Source organism: Megalobrama amblycephala, linkage group LG7, assembly GCF_018812025.1.
Source record: "Megalobrama amblycephala isolate DHTTF-2021 linkage group LG7, ASM1881202v1, whole genome shotgun sequence".
Classification (NCBI taxonomy): Eukaryota; Metazoa; Chordata; class Actinopteri; order Cypriniformes; family Xenocyprididae; genus Megalobrama; species Megalobrama amblycephala.
Window position 1 is genome coordinate 16783722 of NC_063050.1, and position 18017 is coordinate 16801738.

An 18017-nucleotide genomic window follows, 5' to 3' on the forward strand; every position below is an offset into this window, starting at 1 on the left:
AGTGACCCCGAGTCCTGGAATCTCAAAACCTCCTCTGGTTCTTCGATAAGAGCAGCTGGAACCCATTAACACGTTTAGAACTGAATCACACTTAATTTCTCCAGCACGTCTTTCTCTTTACCTCACTGATGTTTCAAGACTCCCTGGGGATCCGCACCAGTGCATGCTGGGATGGCTGGGACAGGGAAAAGCTTTTTTTTTTCTTTTTTTTTTACATCTTTATCCCTTTCATTTTGCCCTGACAAGTGTGTACTGGGGTCAGGCTGAGTCTGTGTGAGCGTATTTGGGCTTTATCTCTGCAGACAGTCAGTCAGTCTAATACTTTATGGCTTGTAGCCGTTGATCTGCTGTAGGTTTAGCTATAAAATACTGTAATACCCTGCAGTCACGAGCACACTGCTAAATACAGGCCTACAAAACATACTGTGTGATTACTGAACTCATCCCCAAATGCTACTCTGCCAGTGTAAGAGCCTTACGGTTCTAGAAAAGGATAAATATATGGAGAAAATGATACAAAAATACACTACAAACTCACGCACATGTAGACACAGAAATCATCTTAGAATAGTAAAGCAGTGCGAGAAACTGAAGACTAAATATGTGTGTTGTGTCCAGGACTGTTATTGCACACAGTAGCATCAGATCAGATTCTGGGATGAATAGTGCAATTGTTTTGTTTGCAGATAAACTATCCACAATAGAACATGGCCAGCCTGGTAATCTCTTTAGGAAAATCGCTTTAGGGTGCAAATCGCCTTTCCTGAAATATGGTACGTACAATGGCTCATTTTCATGATTTATTTGTACTGATTTTATTTTAAAACTGTTGCAGCCCTTCATCTTCACTGGGATAGTGAATTAAAAGGTGCAACAGCTAGACATATTACAGATGTATAGAATATAATAACTTCAGAGTTACCACAAAAATATTAAGCATATTCATTTTTTGGGTATCTGTAGGATCATGTGACACTGAAGACTGGAGTAATGATGATGAAAATTCAGCTTTGATCACAGCTTTGAAATATATTCAAATAGAAAACAATTATATCAAACTGTAATAACAGTTCACAATATTACTATTTTTACTGTATTTCTGATCAAATAAATCCAGCCTTGGTTAGCAGAAGAAACTTCTTTCAAAAAAATCTTCCAGACTGTAAACTTTTGAATGTTTCTATTGCCTGAGGAAAAATATTTACTGAGTGAATAACAAGGAAGAGAGTGTTGTTGAAAAGCTTTATTTGTATGTTGTATGTCTGTGTATGTGGTAAGCACACACGTTTTTGAATATATGCTCTCTCTCTCTCTCTCTCTAAATATTTCTGGGCAGTAATAAAGCTCCCATTGTTTGAGACAAGAGGAAGCAGGAACCGTATCCTCAATGACCTGAATGTGACGTGTGTGTGCGTGTGCGTGTGTGTGGTTCAGGTATACCCTACGTTATGGGGAATGAGGATTGGCAATACCATAAGGATGGCAATACCAGAAATGGGTACATTTTTGGTCCCCATGAAGAAAACAGCTTATAAATCATAGTAAATTATGTTTTTTGAAAATGTGAAAATAAAGGAAATTTTATGATGGGTGGGTTTAGGGGAAGGTTTAAGGTTAGAGGATAGAATATACAGTTTGCACACTATAAAAATAATTATGTGTATGGAATGTCCTCATAAAACATGGAAACCCAATGTACGTGTGTGTGTGTTAACAGCGCCCCACAATGCACTTCCTCCAGACTCTTTGATGCCCCATCACACACAGCCTGTGTGTCAGTGCCCTGATCTTGTAGATGTGTTTGAGTGTGTTGCTTTAATAGGCCGGTCACGCTTGCTTACAGCTGTTTGAGGAGATCTTTAATGTGGGTTCTGCTTCATAGCCCTGGTGGTTGACATGCCTTAATGACATTCTCTCTTCAATGAAATATTCACTGAAAGTAGAGAAATGGGTCAAAACATTACAACCTTTTCTTTCCCCTTTTTTTTTTTTTTTTTTTTTTTGAGAACAATTTGGTAAGTTACTAACTTAACTATTTAACAGCTATTTATAACGCTGTGCAATTATCCTGACAAGTAACAGTGCTATAACTGTTTTTGTTACATTATGTTGCACATTCAACTTCACAGCCGAGCAAACTAAATGTATTTTAAAAAGCTTAAATGTAGTTATCTGCTGTTCATTAGTAGTAACATGTAGTGTAACTAACTACTTTCAGTTTGGACTAGTCAAGTTTAGCTCCAACAGGCATCCAAGAGTGATGGTTAAAGAAGTAAATGAATACAGGAGGATGAGAAAAGACAGTTCTCTGGCATTCCCATATCTAATGTCTTCTTCAGCCAACTCTCTCTCTCTCTTTCTAGTTATGGTTATATTATTGCAGTGCGAGTAGACAAATGAAAACATTTGTCTGCCAATAGCAAGACCACAGAAGTCTCTCAACACGTCCAAATCTCACACTCCTTTATTTCCTTTCATGTTTCATCTTTGACAAACACACACTTACAATGCAGCAAACAGACGTCTCATGATTCCCCCACACACTTGATTCTTACACTGCAACTCCCTTTATCACTCGCTTATACATCAGCTATATTATTGCATACTAAAACTACCTACAGCACTAAAAACATATTCATAAACTGGAATAAATTAACAAAAAAAAATGAAAAACTAAAATCAATATTAAAACAATGGTTGAAAAAAAAAAAAAAAAACTCAAACTATCCTTAAAATGAATTTTAAAAAAATTTCTGTAATTATCATCATTATATGACAGAAGGTCAGATCCCACCTGCAGATGGCGATATAGCATGCAACCCAGGTTAATTGCGTTAAAAATGTGAATGTTTCAGTACAAAAACGGAACAAACCAAAAGTCTGAATACCCCACAGTCCACAGAAAATTGTGCAAATATTTGGAAATGGAAATGTGGCCATGAAATAAAGCTCAAACTAACAATCCACTTCTGAAAAACAAAAACCTTCTGAAACAACAATTTAACAAATGGTACTAAAATGATATTTTACCAAGAACATACTGTATGCAAGTATGCAAACATATTTCGAGCGCTGTGAGTATTTCACTTGTTTTTCATTGTTGTGGAAGTAAACTCATGGCTGAAGTTTGACTAACTCATGGACTTGACAGAGCAATCTAGCCATTAAAGGGTTAGTTCACCCAAAAATGAAAGTTCTGTCATTAATCACGTCATTCTAAACCCACAAGATCTTCTTTCATCTTTTCAACACAAATTAAGATCTTTTTGATGAAATACGAGAGCTCTCTGACTCCTCCACAGACAGCAATTTAACCACACTTTCAAGGTCCAGAAAGGTACTAAAGACATCGCTAAAACAGTCCATGTAACTGCAGTGGTTCAACCTTAATTTTATGAAGCGACGAGAATACTTTTTGTGCGCAAAAACAAAACAAACAAAAACAACTTTATTCAGCAATTTCTTCTCTTCCCTGTCGTTCTCCTATGCAGTTGATGTAGTGAACGCAGTGCAATACTTCCGTGTTTTACGTCTGAATGCCGACTCATTATTGGCCGGCTTCTGCGTCAGCATCACACGTATGCATCGTGCTGCTCGCGTGAACAACGTCGGACACTGACACAGAACAGAAAAAAATTGTTGAATAAAGACGTATATTTTTGTTTGTTTTTTTGCACATAAAAAGTATTCTGGCTGCTTCATAACATTTAGGTTGAACCACTACAGTCACACGGACTATTTTAACAATGTCTTTACTTCCTTTCTGGGCCTTGAATGTGGTAATTATGTTGCTGTCTATGGAGACAGCTCTCTGATTTCATCAAAAATATCTTCATCTGTGTTCTGAAGATGAACGAAGGTCTTACGGGTGTGGAACAACATGAGGGTGAGTACTTAATGACAGAATTTTCATTTTTGGGTGAACTAACCCTTTAAAAGGTGATGCAAATGAATTTACACTGTTGTTATAGTCTTACCTGTAGCAACTTTAAGAATGCAACAACAAAGTTGCAATAAATGCAGTCTGACATTTCAGAACATGTGCAATCAAGTTTGTGTAGCTTGAATGCGTGTTCACATTCTTGTGAAGAATACGTTCTGGCCTTACACCTGTAAAACCCCTAAATCTTGTTTTTCACTTCACCAATTCTTGACTGACGCTTCTATACACAAACAGACACACACAACTGACTAGAGATCGACCGATATGGGTTTTTCTATAGCCGATGCCGATGCCGATTTTTAAAGGTCAGGGTCAGCCGATGGCCGATATCTTGAAGTTTTCCCCTTCATTTGCATGCTAAAATGTCACACTAATAATAAGTGGATGCACAACATTTCTAAACTTAACATTATTTATTGAATACTGACTTGAACCATCTCTCGAATCTTAATCTTTTTGTGCACTGCACTGTATTAAAATAAAATATTTATCCAAAGTTAACCAAACAAATCAATAAACTGACCAAGTATTAAATATATAAAACAGGTAGGCTAATATAAACAAAATCTGTCAATCATTTACATCATTTTTAGAGCATTTATCAAGCAGAATTTTGTTGGAACATAAATGTAAACTTAAATAAACATTTAAATAAAATAAATACAACTTTATAAATAAAAATCAATTAAAAACGTTGTCATGTTGCACAGCCTTGTATGCATGAACAGTTCTAAACTCTTACCGATTTCTGACATTCTTGACGGTTAACGTTAGACAGGTTTAATGAGGATAATTGTGCGGCATATATATAGTCATTGGGCGGAACACATCACTTTATTAGGCTGATGTCCATTTTTATTCGCATTACACAGTTGATGGAAACACACGCAGATGCGCATATTCTTGAGCTGAATTTTCATTAATGCAAAGTTGGATGGAAACCCGGCTATTGTCTGCATCAAACCATGCTTCAGAACAAATGTCATACACTTCATGCGCAGTGGCGTAGCGCAAATCCGCACGGCCCCCCCGTGAGACGAAAGTTTCAACCAAGAAGGGGAGCCAATGGATATCACACAAGAAGCAACGTGCAAACTTTGCGGAAGAGTTATGCCGGTAAAAGATCAACCTCGGTCAGTATTCAAAGTGAAAGTAAAAGTGACGGAGCTGCCTGACGCTGCAGTAACGGAGCATTTTCCCTCAGAGACGAATTTCAACAGAACATGCTGATAACGGTAGCCTATATAACTGTCTTAATGTATTCCATTATTTATCTTGTGGCCCGTACATATAGTGAAACAAATGAGAAGAATAGTATTAAACAGCTTGTTTTAAAATGTTTAAAACATTTTCAAAGAGGAGCTGATAGCCTAATCTTTTATTATCCTCACAGCACGTCAGTTATGCGCTGTGAAAAAAAACACAGGGCTGCCCGCGGATGTGCCTGGCTTTAAATCGGCGCTACTAAACACGGATATCGGCCGATGCCGATATATTAAAAAAAGACAAATATCGGCCCGATATATCGGCCGACCTCTACAACTGACTGATCTCACTGATCTCTCATGGGTCACTAAGCATCTTTACCGGTGAGACATTACATGACAAGAGCTCAACACTAACAAACCAGTGATTTCTGAGGTTTTGAAGATGTTTTGGGCCTGTGTAAATAGGCTGTTGATCTGGATCTGCAGGGTTCTGGTTCTTAAATGGTTGTGAGATTGAGTATGTGTGCGTGAGGTCAAAAGGTTAGAGGGTGTTTAGTCTCTTAATGTGGGATTTAGTTGCATAACAACCCAAATCTCAATCAATCAGAGCTCAACCTAAATAACATCCTAACACAGTTAGGTAAGACTGAATCGTAGCACACACACACACACACACACACACACACACACACACACACACACTTTAAGTGATTGTGGTGGAGTCTATCATTTGGGAGGATTGAGAGGATATACAGAAAAAATAACACTGGGCATGTTGGCACTTTTAAAACACACACACAGCTTAAATCTACTGCCAAACCACTGGCACTAAGCTGAGACACACGGTGCAATTATGGGACTGTGTGTGTGTCTAATGTCTTGTCTAGTGGAGGCCCTTGAGAAATCTGTTTTTAATCTGAGCCGCAACATATTACAAACACACATAAAAAGAGAGAGAATGGAGAGACTAGATAGAGATATGGATGTTCTACATCAAGCCAAAATACACATGAATCCCTGAAGAAATTAAACAAATAAATATTCTTAGCAAAGATGAATGTGAGCAAAGACAGAACAGAACTTTGAGACAGGGGTGTGTGTGAGAAAGAAAGAGAAAGAAAGAGAGAAAGGATATTTTGAAATATTAATAATAACCCTACATATTAAACTTTGGCACATTCTTCACCCTTTTGGGCTGCAGACATGAATTATGCCTCAAATGATTTTCAAACTGGGCTCCAGGGAGACCAAGTGGGCCACAAGTCAGTGTTAAGGGGTCAGTAAAAAAGTTTAGAGAAAATGACAAAATACATACATACATAAATTCACATCATTATTCATTCTGCTTTCTAAAGACTGGTTGGAAATCCCAATAAATTCTTTTCAACTTGGTGTAAAACTTAAAAAAAAAAAAAAAAAAATTGATAAAATCTATTATATTCTATTTGATGTAAAAACTTAAATAAATCTGTAAATACAAATAAATAAAAATAAATAAATAAATGTATTAATTAAAATAAATTGATTTGGTGGAAAAAAAAAGTTAATAAAAATAAATAAAACAAATTAATTAATAAAAATAAATAAAACAATTAATTTAAATAAGTAAATAAATGAATCATTAAAATAAGTAAGTAAATAAATAAATATTACACATTCTGCCATCTAAAGACTGCAGTAGTTTAACAGCAGTAGTTTTATGTTTCTCTTCAGGTCTCCAGGTAGGGAAAAAAAGATAGAGTCAACATAATAGAAAATTATTTTTCTAAATAATTTTACACATTAAATCTCTTTTTCACAGAATAAATGGCTCTTTATAGTTGAAAATACATAGCATCCTTCATTGGGTCCATTGAAATGAAATATTTATCAATATTTAGAGGTCTATATCATCAAAAAGTTTGAAAACTTCTAAGCAATCAAACTTACAATATTCACATGTCAGATAAATAAAACTTGTGGGTGGGCCCTAACCACCTAGCAACAACCCAGAACTCCATAGCAACATCCTAGAAACACTCTAGAAACTATTCAGAACATGCTAGACTACCACATAGCAACACTTCATCATGGTTTTACAAGGCAAGAAAATGTATAAATCTACTAGTCAAAGCTTGTAAAAGTCTGACATGTAGTAATTATCCTATTGTGAATGCACACGCACACACACACACACACACGCACACACACACAGCTGCCATGCCTAACAGCTATTTTAACCTTTGACCTCAAGCTTGTTATTGTTAACACGTCTGCATGACCCTCACACGTGCTGTTGTATTAACCTCTGACCCCACGACATGCTTCAGTAGCCCCCAAGGAAACACTCCTCAAACAAGAGCAGGGATTACTTTCACACTAACACAGCACCGTATTACATAATACACAGACTGGGGTTGGGAATACAGAACCAAAAACGTTTCTACTTTGAGCATTACACTTTCAATGAGGAAACCAAAATCAATTGACTTCTAGATACTGGGACAGCATTGTGGAGTCGAAATGGGAGGAATATGATAATGCCTCCTAATGAATATGGTAGGGCACAGTTGTGGCCTGGAGTCTGTTAAAAGGGAAACACGTGGGAAAGAAGAGCAGGAATCCAACAGCAGGGCGTTTAAGCAAATCTGGAAATTGAACGGAAAGTGGACAGCTGTGTGACGACAGCCATATTTGCATCTTGTTTATAAACTGGCAAGAAGACTCTTACATCTAACACTGCCTCGGATTTGCCCTCGGTTTAGATAGTTCATTCAGTAAATATCACCCACGAGAATCATAGAGCAGCTCAAAACAGAGTTCAATCACAACGTCTAAGGATAATTGAATTACTTTAAAATACATGAAGAATTAACTCCTCAGGAGAACCTCATCTTAGGAGCTCTGATTGTCTGTGAATGAATGAATGAATGAATGAATAATTACACACAGCTCTGTATAATTACATAATTCTCCAGAGGGCAAGTCTTTCCCCTCAGAACATTAGAGGTAATTATCATGTGGTTTATGTAAACTGTTAGAAGAATACACTTCCAGAAGCATCCAACGTGTGCTTACCAAACTCAAAACGGTTTTGCTGTGAAATGAACATGTTAACATGCTATTAATTAGTTACTTTTAACACTATTCACTGTTTTAAACAAACATTTAATTTGACAGGTCCTGTTTGAGAGTAAATGACCTTCTTAACAGCTCCAGATGGGACGTTTAACAAAAGCATATATTACATAAACTACCATTCAAAAGTTTGGGGTCAGGAAGATTTAAATGTTTTTGAAAGAAGTCTCTTCTGCTCACCAAGGCTGCATTTATTTAATCAAAAGTACAGTAAAAACAGTAATATATTATTACAATTTAAAATAACTGTTTTCTATTTGAATATATTTTAAAATGTAATTTATTCCTGTGATCAAAGCTGAATTTTCAGCATCATTACTCCAGTCTTCAGTGTCACATGATCCTTCAGAAATCATTCTAATATGATGATTTGATTTTAATTCAATGTTGAAAAAAGTTGTGCTGTTCATATTCTTGTAGAAACTGTGATATTTCAGGATTATTTGATAAATAGAAAGTTCAAAAGAACAGCATTTATTTGAAATATAATGTAACATTATAAACGATTTTTGTGACTTTCGATCAATTTAATGCATCCTTGCTATAAAAAAAAAAGCAATTTCTTTTTAAAAAGTTCTGACCCCAGTTTATCAGCCCTAGTGTTTGCCAAATCTAAAACATGCACGAAAGAGTTAAACTGCGAGACAAACAGCGAAAAGGAAAAGTGATTGAGGCTCCAGTAATGCAGACCCTCCTGCTACTTTGCATATGATGTCACTGCTGCGAGGGACTGCAGACGAAGAACAAGTACAGTGAGAAATTGGCTGCAATGAAAACAAACGACACAAATGTGTGATGGGTGGACAGCACAGTCCAGAGAAAGACATCTTGTGTTGGGAAGGATGACACTGCCAGTCATCAGTGACACTGAGACAGACACACAAACACACACTTGTCGGCAGACCATCACACTCACACTCGGGCCTGTTGTCCTTGTCCTGTTTGTTGTTTATTTACAGTATGGCTCTTTTCCAGAATCTATCGAGCTGCCTACGCAGACATTATTTTAAGACATCACTCCAGACGCAAAGCCTGTTCCAAAAGGTTGGTAGTATAATTACATATAAGGCAGTATTACATGATTTAGAGCAGGGATTTTCAAACTTAGAGCAAGAGATTTTACGTTAATATTTTGATAATGTGACAACGCAAAGTTCTCTGATGTTGGTTAATGGTCACATGACATGCAGGAAAACAAATAAAATGTGTTCCATTTTTAGAAAGTACTTTATTTTAATGGTTTATTTTACATTTGTATAATTTAATTATCAACTTTTCATCATTTCACAAACCCTAGTTTGAGAAACCAGCTTTATGGAAAAGGCGATTTAAAATGGTGTACAACAGTAGAGAAATGATCATTATGCATCATAAAATATAAAAAGGTTATTTTAAGTAGAGTCTGTCATGTGCTTCTTTATTTATTTGTCTCCTGCATGGGGTTTCTTTCTTTCACTGTACATTATAACTCTCTTTTTTCCATCCTTCCAGTCAATTTTTCCAAGCTCTTAGTCCAAACTGAAAAAAAGAAAGTGGTGTGTTATATAGAAATAAACCGGCTGTAGGTTTTACTCCGCTACATTTCCTCTCAGATGTCTCCCCCTCCGATGATTTCATTGGACCCTGCAAATCTTCTGAGCATGTGAGCAGGTATAAATTACTCTCATCTGGGAAGGCCAAAGCACGATTACTATCCTCTGCAGCAATCCCATACTCTCTCTTACGCTCACATAAACGCATACACGAACTGTAAGAATCAATCTTAGACCAAACAAGGAGCCCCTGTGGTGCCAGCGGTCCCCTGCTGGTTAAGAAGCGCCTACAGCGAGTACACCCACAAACACACACATATGCACACACACAGGTATGGAAACATGAAGACAGCGGGTGAAAGAGTGAGAAAGCACACGGAAAGAATCGTTTTCTCAGATGTGGAGCTATCTGATGCTCCTGTATGGAAAATCTTCATCATACTGAACTTACGGAGAGAACACGTCACCGCTGCACAGTCAAATACACACATGCAACACTTACACATGCGTACCACCAGTCAAAAGTTATATGCTTGAAGAAGTGTGAGCCAGTATGAGGGAAAAAAAAAACTGTGCTTACAGTACAAACTATATATACACACCAGGGCTGTAACCACCATAGGCATTGAGGGGGATAAGTCCCCCCTAATAATTAGAAATGGCCAAATTGTAATTGCAATTTGGCCATTTGGAATTGAAAATATGCTATATTTTACATGAGCCATATCATTCACAACTGAATGCATTTTTGACACATTAGACATACAAATAAGAGTGAACGTGCATATTTTTAAATCAAATATTATTTGTAAAGAGTTTAAATGGATTACTTCACATTCGCAGCTAGGCTACAATTAGACCTAGAACTTTTTACCATTATTATTTCTTTTTCTTTATTCCCTTAAATCCATTTTAACCCTTTAATTATTCAATTTCTTTGAACATTCAAAGGTTTGGGGTCAGTAAGATTTTTTTTTATTTTTATTTTTTTAAGTAATTAATGTTCATTCAGCCAGCATGTAAATTGATCAAAAGTGAAAAAGACATTTATAATATTACAAAAAAAATCTAAAATCTAAACCATGACACTTTCCACAAAAATATGAAGCAGCACAATTGTTTTCAACATTGATAATATAGAAAACAAATTACAAGAATTACAGGAATCTTACATTTTACAATACTGTATATTCAAACAGAAAACTGTTATTTTAAATTGTAATAATAATATTTCACAGTATTACTTTTTTACTGCATTTTTGATCACATAAATGCAGCCTTGGTGAACAGAAGATATTTTTTTAAGACATTAAAACTGATCCCAAACTATTATATATATATATATATATATATATATATATATATATATATATATATATATATGATTACACTTTATTTTAACTTGTCCTTCTTACAGTGCAATTAAACATTTAAGTACTGAGTAATATTAATTAACAACATGTACTTGTTGTTGTAGGGTAACTCTACTGTAGGGTAGAGTTAGGACTAGGGTTTGGTTTAGGGTTAGTTGCATGTAATTATGCATAACTTAATGTTATTACTATAGTAAGTACATGTAACGTGTACCTAAAATAAATTTTGAATGCGTTTAACAGTGGCACTGGTGTTTTATGTACGTGTATACAGTGCTCAGAAGTAAAATAATAGTAAAATCGCTCGGTATTAAAACACCAAAGTTTCGGTCTCTCTTTAATCCTCCATACCTTTCCTACCTGTCCAGAGACGTTCTGCTTCACAGCTCACTCTGTGAATACTAAATCGATTGCAAATGTGCCTTCTGACTTGTATTCCTCCTTGGCTATAACATTAAGGGCTCATGGAACATTTTCTTGGCAGGAGACGCCACTTTTTTACCGTTTCCTTCATCTCTCCTTATTTTTTAAAGGCGCTCTCTGCTGGTTTTTATACCACAAAATGTTGTGCTTGTGCCATTGGGAAGAAGAAAAAATACAGAGTCTCTGAAGCCCTTGGAGAACATTAAACATATGTGTGTGTGTGTGTGTACGCGATCTGATTTACCTGCAAAGTAAACAAACAGCAGAGAGAGAAATATTGTAAATGAAGAGCAGTCCTGGGCTCTCGCAATGTGAGCATGTGGCTGACACACGGTTTGATCCAGTATGTGTGTATGATACACTGTGTCTAATGTATAACGTATACAGAGCTCTCAGACTGGACATAATGCACATACTAAAGCACTTTTCATAACACAAATGACTGAGTCAAGAGAGGGGGAGTGGAGAGAGAGTACAGTGTGTGTGTAGTTGATGTGCTTGTGTTGGCAGTGTTTCAGCATTCCACATTCCAATGTGATATTCTGCACTGTGACCTTAGAAAACCCACCACACACACACACATCCACAGCGCTTTCCTTTGACACTAGAGCTCGTCACGTTCTCTACCCCTCTTAATTCGGTCTCTGATTTCTCTCATCAGATCTTTAACCGTTGCCTTCAACCTTCCAATTCTCTCTTTCTCTGTCTGACTTCCTTCCGTGTCAAGCCATGACTTGTAAATCTTCAGAGGGATGGTGTGTGTGTGTGTGTGTTCTGCTCTCAGAATTCCTCACTCAGTTCTGTGTGTGATCAAACACTGGATTAAAGTCCATCACCTCTGCTGAGCTCTGATAGTTACTAAAGAATATTGAGGTTCTCATGTGCTTGAGTCCTACAGACACTAAAGTCTGTTCACACACACATGTTCTGGTGACAGCTGCGGTGACGGCACACACTCACCCCATCTGAGAATTCTACAATCAACTTGACCTCTTGAACTCAGAATCATGTTCTAAAGTGTTCTAGAATCCGTGGAGTAATGTAGAACTTCCAGAACCATGTTCTGTAATGTTCTAAAACTCTCAGAGCAATGTGCTAGGTATCTTAGAGTAATGTTCTAGAACTCTCAAAATAATGATCTAGAACCCTCAGAGCAATGTTACGTGCTACTGTATAGCACTCAATGTTATAGAACTGACAAAGTAACATGCTACAGCGCTCATAATGTTTTAGAACCCTCACTGCTAGAACACTCAGAGTAATGTTTTAGAACCCTCAGTGCAATGTTACATACTATTGTACAGCACTCAATGTTCTAGAACCCTCCGAATAACATGCTAGAGCCCTCAGAGTAATATGCTACAGCTCTCAGTGTTGTAGAACCCTCACTGCTAGAGCCCTCAGAATAATGTTCTAGAACCTTCAGTGTAATGTTCTAGAAACCTCAGAGTACCATGCTTGAGCCCTCAGAGTAATGTGCTATACCTTTCGATGTTCTAGAACTCTCAAAGTAACATGCTATAAGCTGTCATGTTTTAGAACCCTCACTGCTAGAACTCTCAGTGTAATGTTCTAGAACTCTCAGCACAATGTTACATGCTACTGTCAAGTCAAAGTCAAATTTATTTATATAGCGCTTTTACAATTGGCAATTGTTTCAAAGCAGCTTTACATATTAGAAGCACAGAAAAAAGGGAAGTGGTTAAAAATAAGCTGTACAAACAAGCGTGGTAATATGTAACATATACAAGATGGTGCTACATTAAGCCAATGTCGGCTGACTCCCAGGGGTGGAAAAAACCTCCTAGGAGAAAAACCCAGCGTGCTAACACTGGGAAAAAAGTCCTAGGAGGGAAAAAACCCCTTGGAAGATATATATAATATATGTAAATGGATATTGAGATCAAAATCTGAATTATACATTTTTATTATAGTTTACTGTATAGCACTTAATAATGTAGAACCTTCAGAATAACATGCTAGAGCCCTCAGAGTAATGTGCTATAGCTCTCAGTGTTGTAGAACCCCCACTGCTAGAACCCTCAGAATAATGTTCTAGAAACCTCAGAGTACCATGCTGAGCCCTCAGAGTAATGTGCTATACCTTTTAATGTTCTAGAACTCTCAAAGTAACATGCTATAGCTCTTATAATAATGTTAAAGAACCATCACTGCTAGAACTTATAGAGTAATGTTGTGGTAGCATAATGTTCAAGTAAGGGCTCCCTGTATAGTTTATAGCATCAGCAAAGATAATTTTTTTATCCTTATGAAACTTTTAGTTATAATTTAATGTAATATATTTAAAGACAAAAACACAATTTGTTGTAAAAATAACATGCATCTGAATACCTCTTAAGCAAACTACCCCTGGAACATAACCTGCTCCAGTTTTTGGAACCAAAAGTTGAGGTTATCCGCTTACTTACTCTTAAACAAACCCAGGTATGTCACATAACCTGCTTTCTGGAATACCTCCCAGGTGTTTCAAAATAAAACTATTTAACTAAAACTGAGCACTTAAAAGTTGGAACTTAAAGACAAACTTGGAGGAATGGATTCAATTCAATACAATATATCAAGACAGCCATTAAAAGGATTTGGCATATTTTATTTGTTTTGTATCATGCTCACAAGTTCACACCCTCCTCATAAACTATGCCAACCTTAAATGACCCAAGTCTACTTACACAGAACACCTCTGGGCACTGCAAACACATCAAACCCTGCACACACACACACCTGTGTGACAGAGTACGTCAAACGTCTGAGTATGTGTCAAAGAGAGGAAAAACTCTAGAGAGAAAGACAGAGAGAGGTTAAGAGGGCTAAAGATAAAAAGGCAGTTAATCCTAATCAGTACAGACACAAATACACTCACAGACACAAACATACACACACACAAGAGTTCAAAAACACAGACACACACAGCATGTAAGAGCATGATCCAAATATCACTCTTGTATTTGTCTGTATGTGTCTAAACACTTCCTTTAATCAACACACGTTTATTTAGCTGTCTAAAAGACTTTTTTTGTCTTCTTTTTCTTTTATAACTTGTGCAGACTAAACCAAACCCTAATCCTTTTGCAAAAATAACAATAATAATAAACACAAAACTCCATATTTTATACTCATAAAAACACAAACTGAAAGCTAAGAATATAAAATATTGTTCAAAGGTTTTTTAAAGAAATGAATACTTGATATTAATATCAGTGCCATATAATAATAATAAATAAATATAATAAACACTGTTTTCAACATTGATAATAATAAGATCAAATAATAATTAAATCAAATAAACATCAAATCAACATATTAGAATGATTTCTGAAGGATCATGTGACACTGAAGACCGAGTAATGATGCTGAAAATTCAGCTTTGATCAGAAGAATAAATTACAATACTTTTAATTAGAAAATGTAAAAAAAAAAAAAGAAAGAAATTGAAATATTTTGTCACTATATTACTGTTTTTACTGTAAAGATATTAGTCATATTGCCCAGTCATATTTATAGAGTCCATATGAGCTACAGGTCAGACAGCGAAATATATAAAGGGTATAAGTATAATAAAATGTGCAACATTTATCTGTTCTTTCTAAACACACGCAGGAGAGAGACCCGTGACATGCTAGCATAAAGAGCCAGCCAGAACGTTTGTGTGCATTCGGCAAATAAGACCAACACATGCTCCCTGCCAGATGTGAAATATTCTGTGTGTGTGTGTGTGTGTGGCATGCTTAAACATTGCTCAGCATCATTTAAAGCCAAATGCTTATACTGTAATGCTAAAATTTCCTGACCAGATCCCCCGCAGGCATACACTGTTACAGGCAAGGTTTTGCCAACACTAAACATCTCCACAAGGACACTAAAACCTGAAATGTTTATGCTAAATATCACTGTATAAATATTGCTGTAGTCTCCCTCACTTACTGTACATGCACACAACTGTGCACAGACGATACAACTGTACAATTTAACAAATCATTTGAGAGGTTTCTGGTCAGCGTGAATATTTGGCTTTCGACGGATAGAGCAGATATTCAAATTTGTTTGCAGTTACAGAAAACCAAATAAAATCCTTGAACTGTGCCATGCAAAACCACTATCTTTGTTTGCACAATGTGTGTGTGTAAACGTCCCAGTGCCAGTGAGACTGCTTGCAAAACGAGAAAGATTGCAAAAGTGAAATAAATAAACGTTCCTGAGCTCTGATAAAATCCAGAGAGCTAGTGTGAATAACGTAAGGTGGTATTAGTTTGGCTCTGAGACTGAACGTGGCCTACAGATAGATATTTCCTTCATAGCTGCAGGGTTTTTAATGTGACAGAAAGATTGCAAATCATATGCATGCAGCTGAATATTCATGCGAGACGAATGGTGCGGTTCAAAATAGAGAACTGTACAGTCGTTTATTATGGACGCGCTCTCTTTCTTTCTCACGTGTAGGAGGCAGCTCTGGGCAACTAGCCATGCTACATAAATATGCGTGACGCTCAAATCCTTCCTCTCTATATTTGTAAACGTATATTTCTCTCTCCCTCTCCTTCTCACTGATGTGGTACTTAAGATATTACCCTTAAAAACCCATCTGAGAGAAATGATGTCTATCCCGACATTCGGCCACTGATTCCATGTGAACTGCCGTTGGCCTTATAGAACCCTGAATGGAGCGCAGACAAGGTATGTTGGGTTATTTGGTTGCCATGACACCAGCCTAAATCAAAGCCAATCCCATCACTGCCAATGGACTGTGGAGGCGGAGCATGTGTTTGTGTGGGACTGCTGTCACCACACATTTTTTTTTGTTTGTTTTGTTAGAAAACTCTGTTACAGACTTTATGGTGAAAATCAGTAAGATTTTTTTCTTTAAATTACATTTTTCATTCAGCAAGGCTGCTTGAAATTGATCAAAGGTGACAATAAAGCAAAAAAAAAAAAAAGCAAATGTTTAGTACTTTTTAGGGGTTAATACTGCATTCATGTTGTGTTGGAAAATATATATGATAAAGGCATGAACAATTTTTAATACTCAGAAAATGTAATTACAGCATTTCTGAATAAAACAAACCTTAATCAGAATGTTTGAGGAATATCAATACACATTGTGCATGTTAATAGTTAATACAATTTTAAACTAAAAATTTAGCAGAATTTACAACAAATGTCTTTTCTGTGACGTAACTAGGGTTGGTAATTAAAATGTAAAAATGTGACAATACCAGCATTTCCCCCTAGCATTTTGAGCGCTGTTGAGCAGATTCTGACTAACTTAAAGGGGTCATGAACTGCGTTGTTTATCTTGTTTTATAATGTTTCCTGGGGTGCACTTCTAACGTTAGTATGCTTTTTACATCTAAATTTTACATCATAATTTAGGCTTTTTTCTACCCTGATTTTAGCGTGTCTGCTGTGAGATTTCAGTGTAAATGCCCACTGCTGTGATTGGCTAACATCATTGCCTGTGAAATAGCTAAGTATTACTCCCTCAAAAACTTTAAGCACATTTTTACTATTACAGCTCTCATGTTTAACTAATCGTGAAAAGTGTTGATTATAGCATTACATTTAGATCTATGGCATTATCGTGGCATGAAAACAGCCGATCACAGACATGTTGTTGAGCGCATGAAAGCAGTGATCTCGTCATTGCAACTCAATTTCTGCACACTAACGAATGCTTTCATCATAACTAACAGTTCAAACGCCATGTAACTAAGAGATTCCTTGAATAAAACCGGAGTCCAGAAATCAGTCACTGATAAACTCGTGCTGTTTGACAGACAGCTCCAGCGATTGTTAAGGGAGCGTTCTTTGATCACTTTCTATGTATAATTTAACCATCGTTTAAATATCAGATTATTTTCATCCTACTAAGAGTAACAACGTGAAGTTGACCGTTTAGTGACTGGTTTCATTTCCTGACACATAATCAAAAAATATCTGACTGTACATGAATCATTACATATCAGATCAGGCATTAGAATTAACAGTTACTTACATGTTGCATTACTGTTGAGTCCAAGTCTGTTTGCAAAGAAATGTGATTGATTTACCAAAGAATCCACAGTGAAATGTACCAAATACAAATAAATAATGCTCAACTGAGACATTCACATTGTTGAAAATAAACAACCATATTCCTAGCATTAGGATCCTTTGAAAGGTGATGTTATTTTTAGTCCTGTATTGCTATTCTCTCCTCCTCATCTCACTACAAAACATTGGGCTAGGTGTCAATAAAAGCTTTTATTGGACTAACAGGATATTCTTATAGTACGATGACCTCTTATATATCAAAAGCTCAAGGAAAAGTTGATTTCTCAATTCATGACCCCTTTAAACACCTCTGATTGGCCATTGTGTTCACATGCTCAACAGATATGTCTGTGATTGGGTACAATGATCAACG

The 18017-nt window shown here is 36.4% G+C and overlaps 1 protein-coding gene across 15 annotated transcripts in view; it reads right to left on the reverse strand.

Annotated features, from left to right (window-relative positions):
- The window catches only part of LOC125271881 (nuclear factor 1 X-type), a 110590-nt gene that overhangs the window by 34438 nt on the left and 58135 nt on the right, over positions 1–18017 (reverse strand). The window contains exon 4 of one of the 15 annotated variants that reach the window (XM_048196184.1): positions 13439–14392. The exons of the other annotated variants lie outside the window; for them this stretch is intronic. Within the exon in view, the coding sequence (XP_048052141.1) occupies positions 14316–14392 (77 nt within the window). The 3' untranslated portion in view covers positions 13439–14315. Of the gene's footprint in view, positions 1–13438; positions 14393–18017 lie in introns of those variants that run through there. 15 annotated transcript variants of the gene reach the window in all.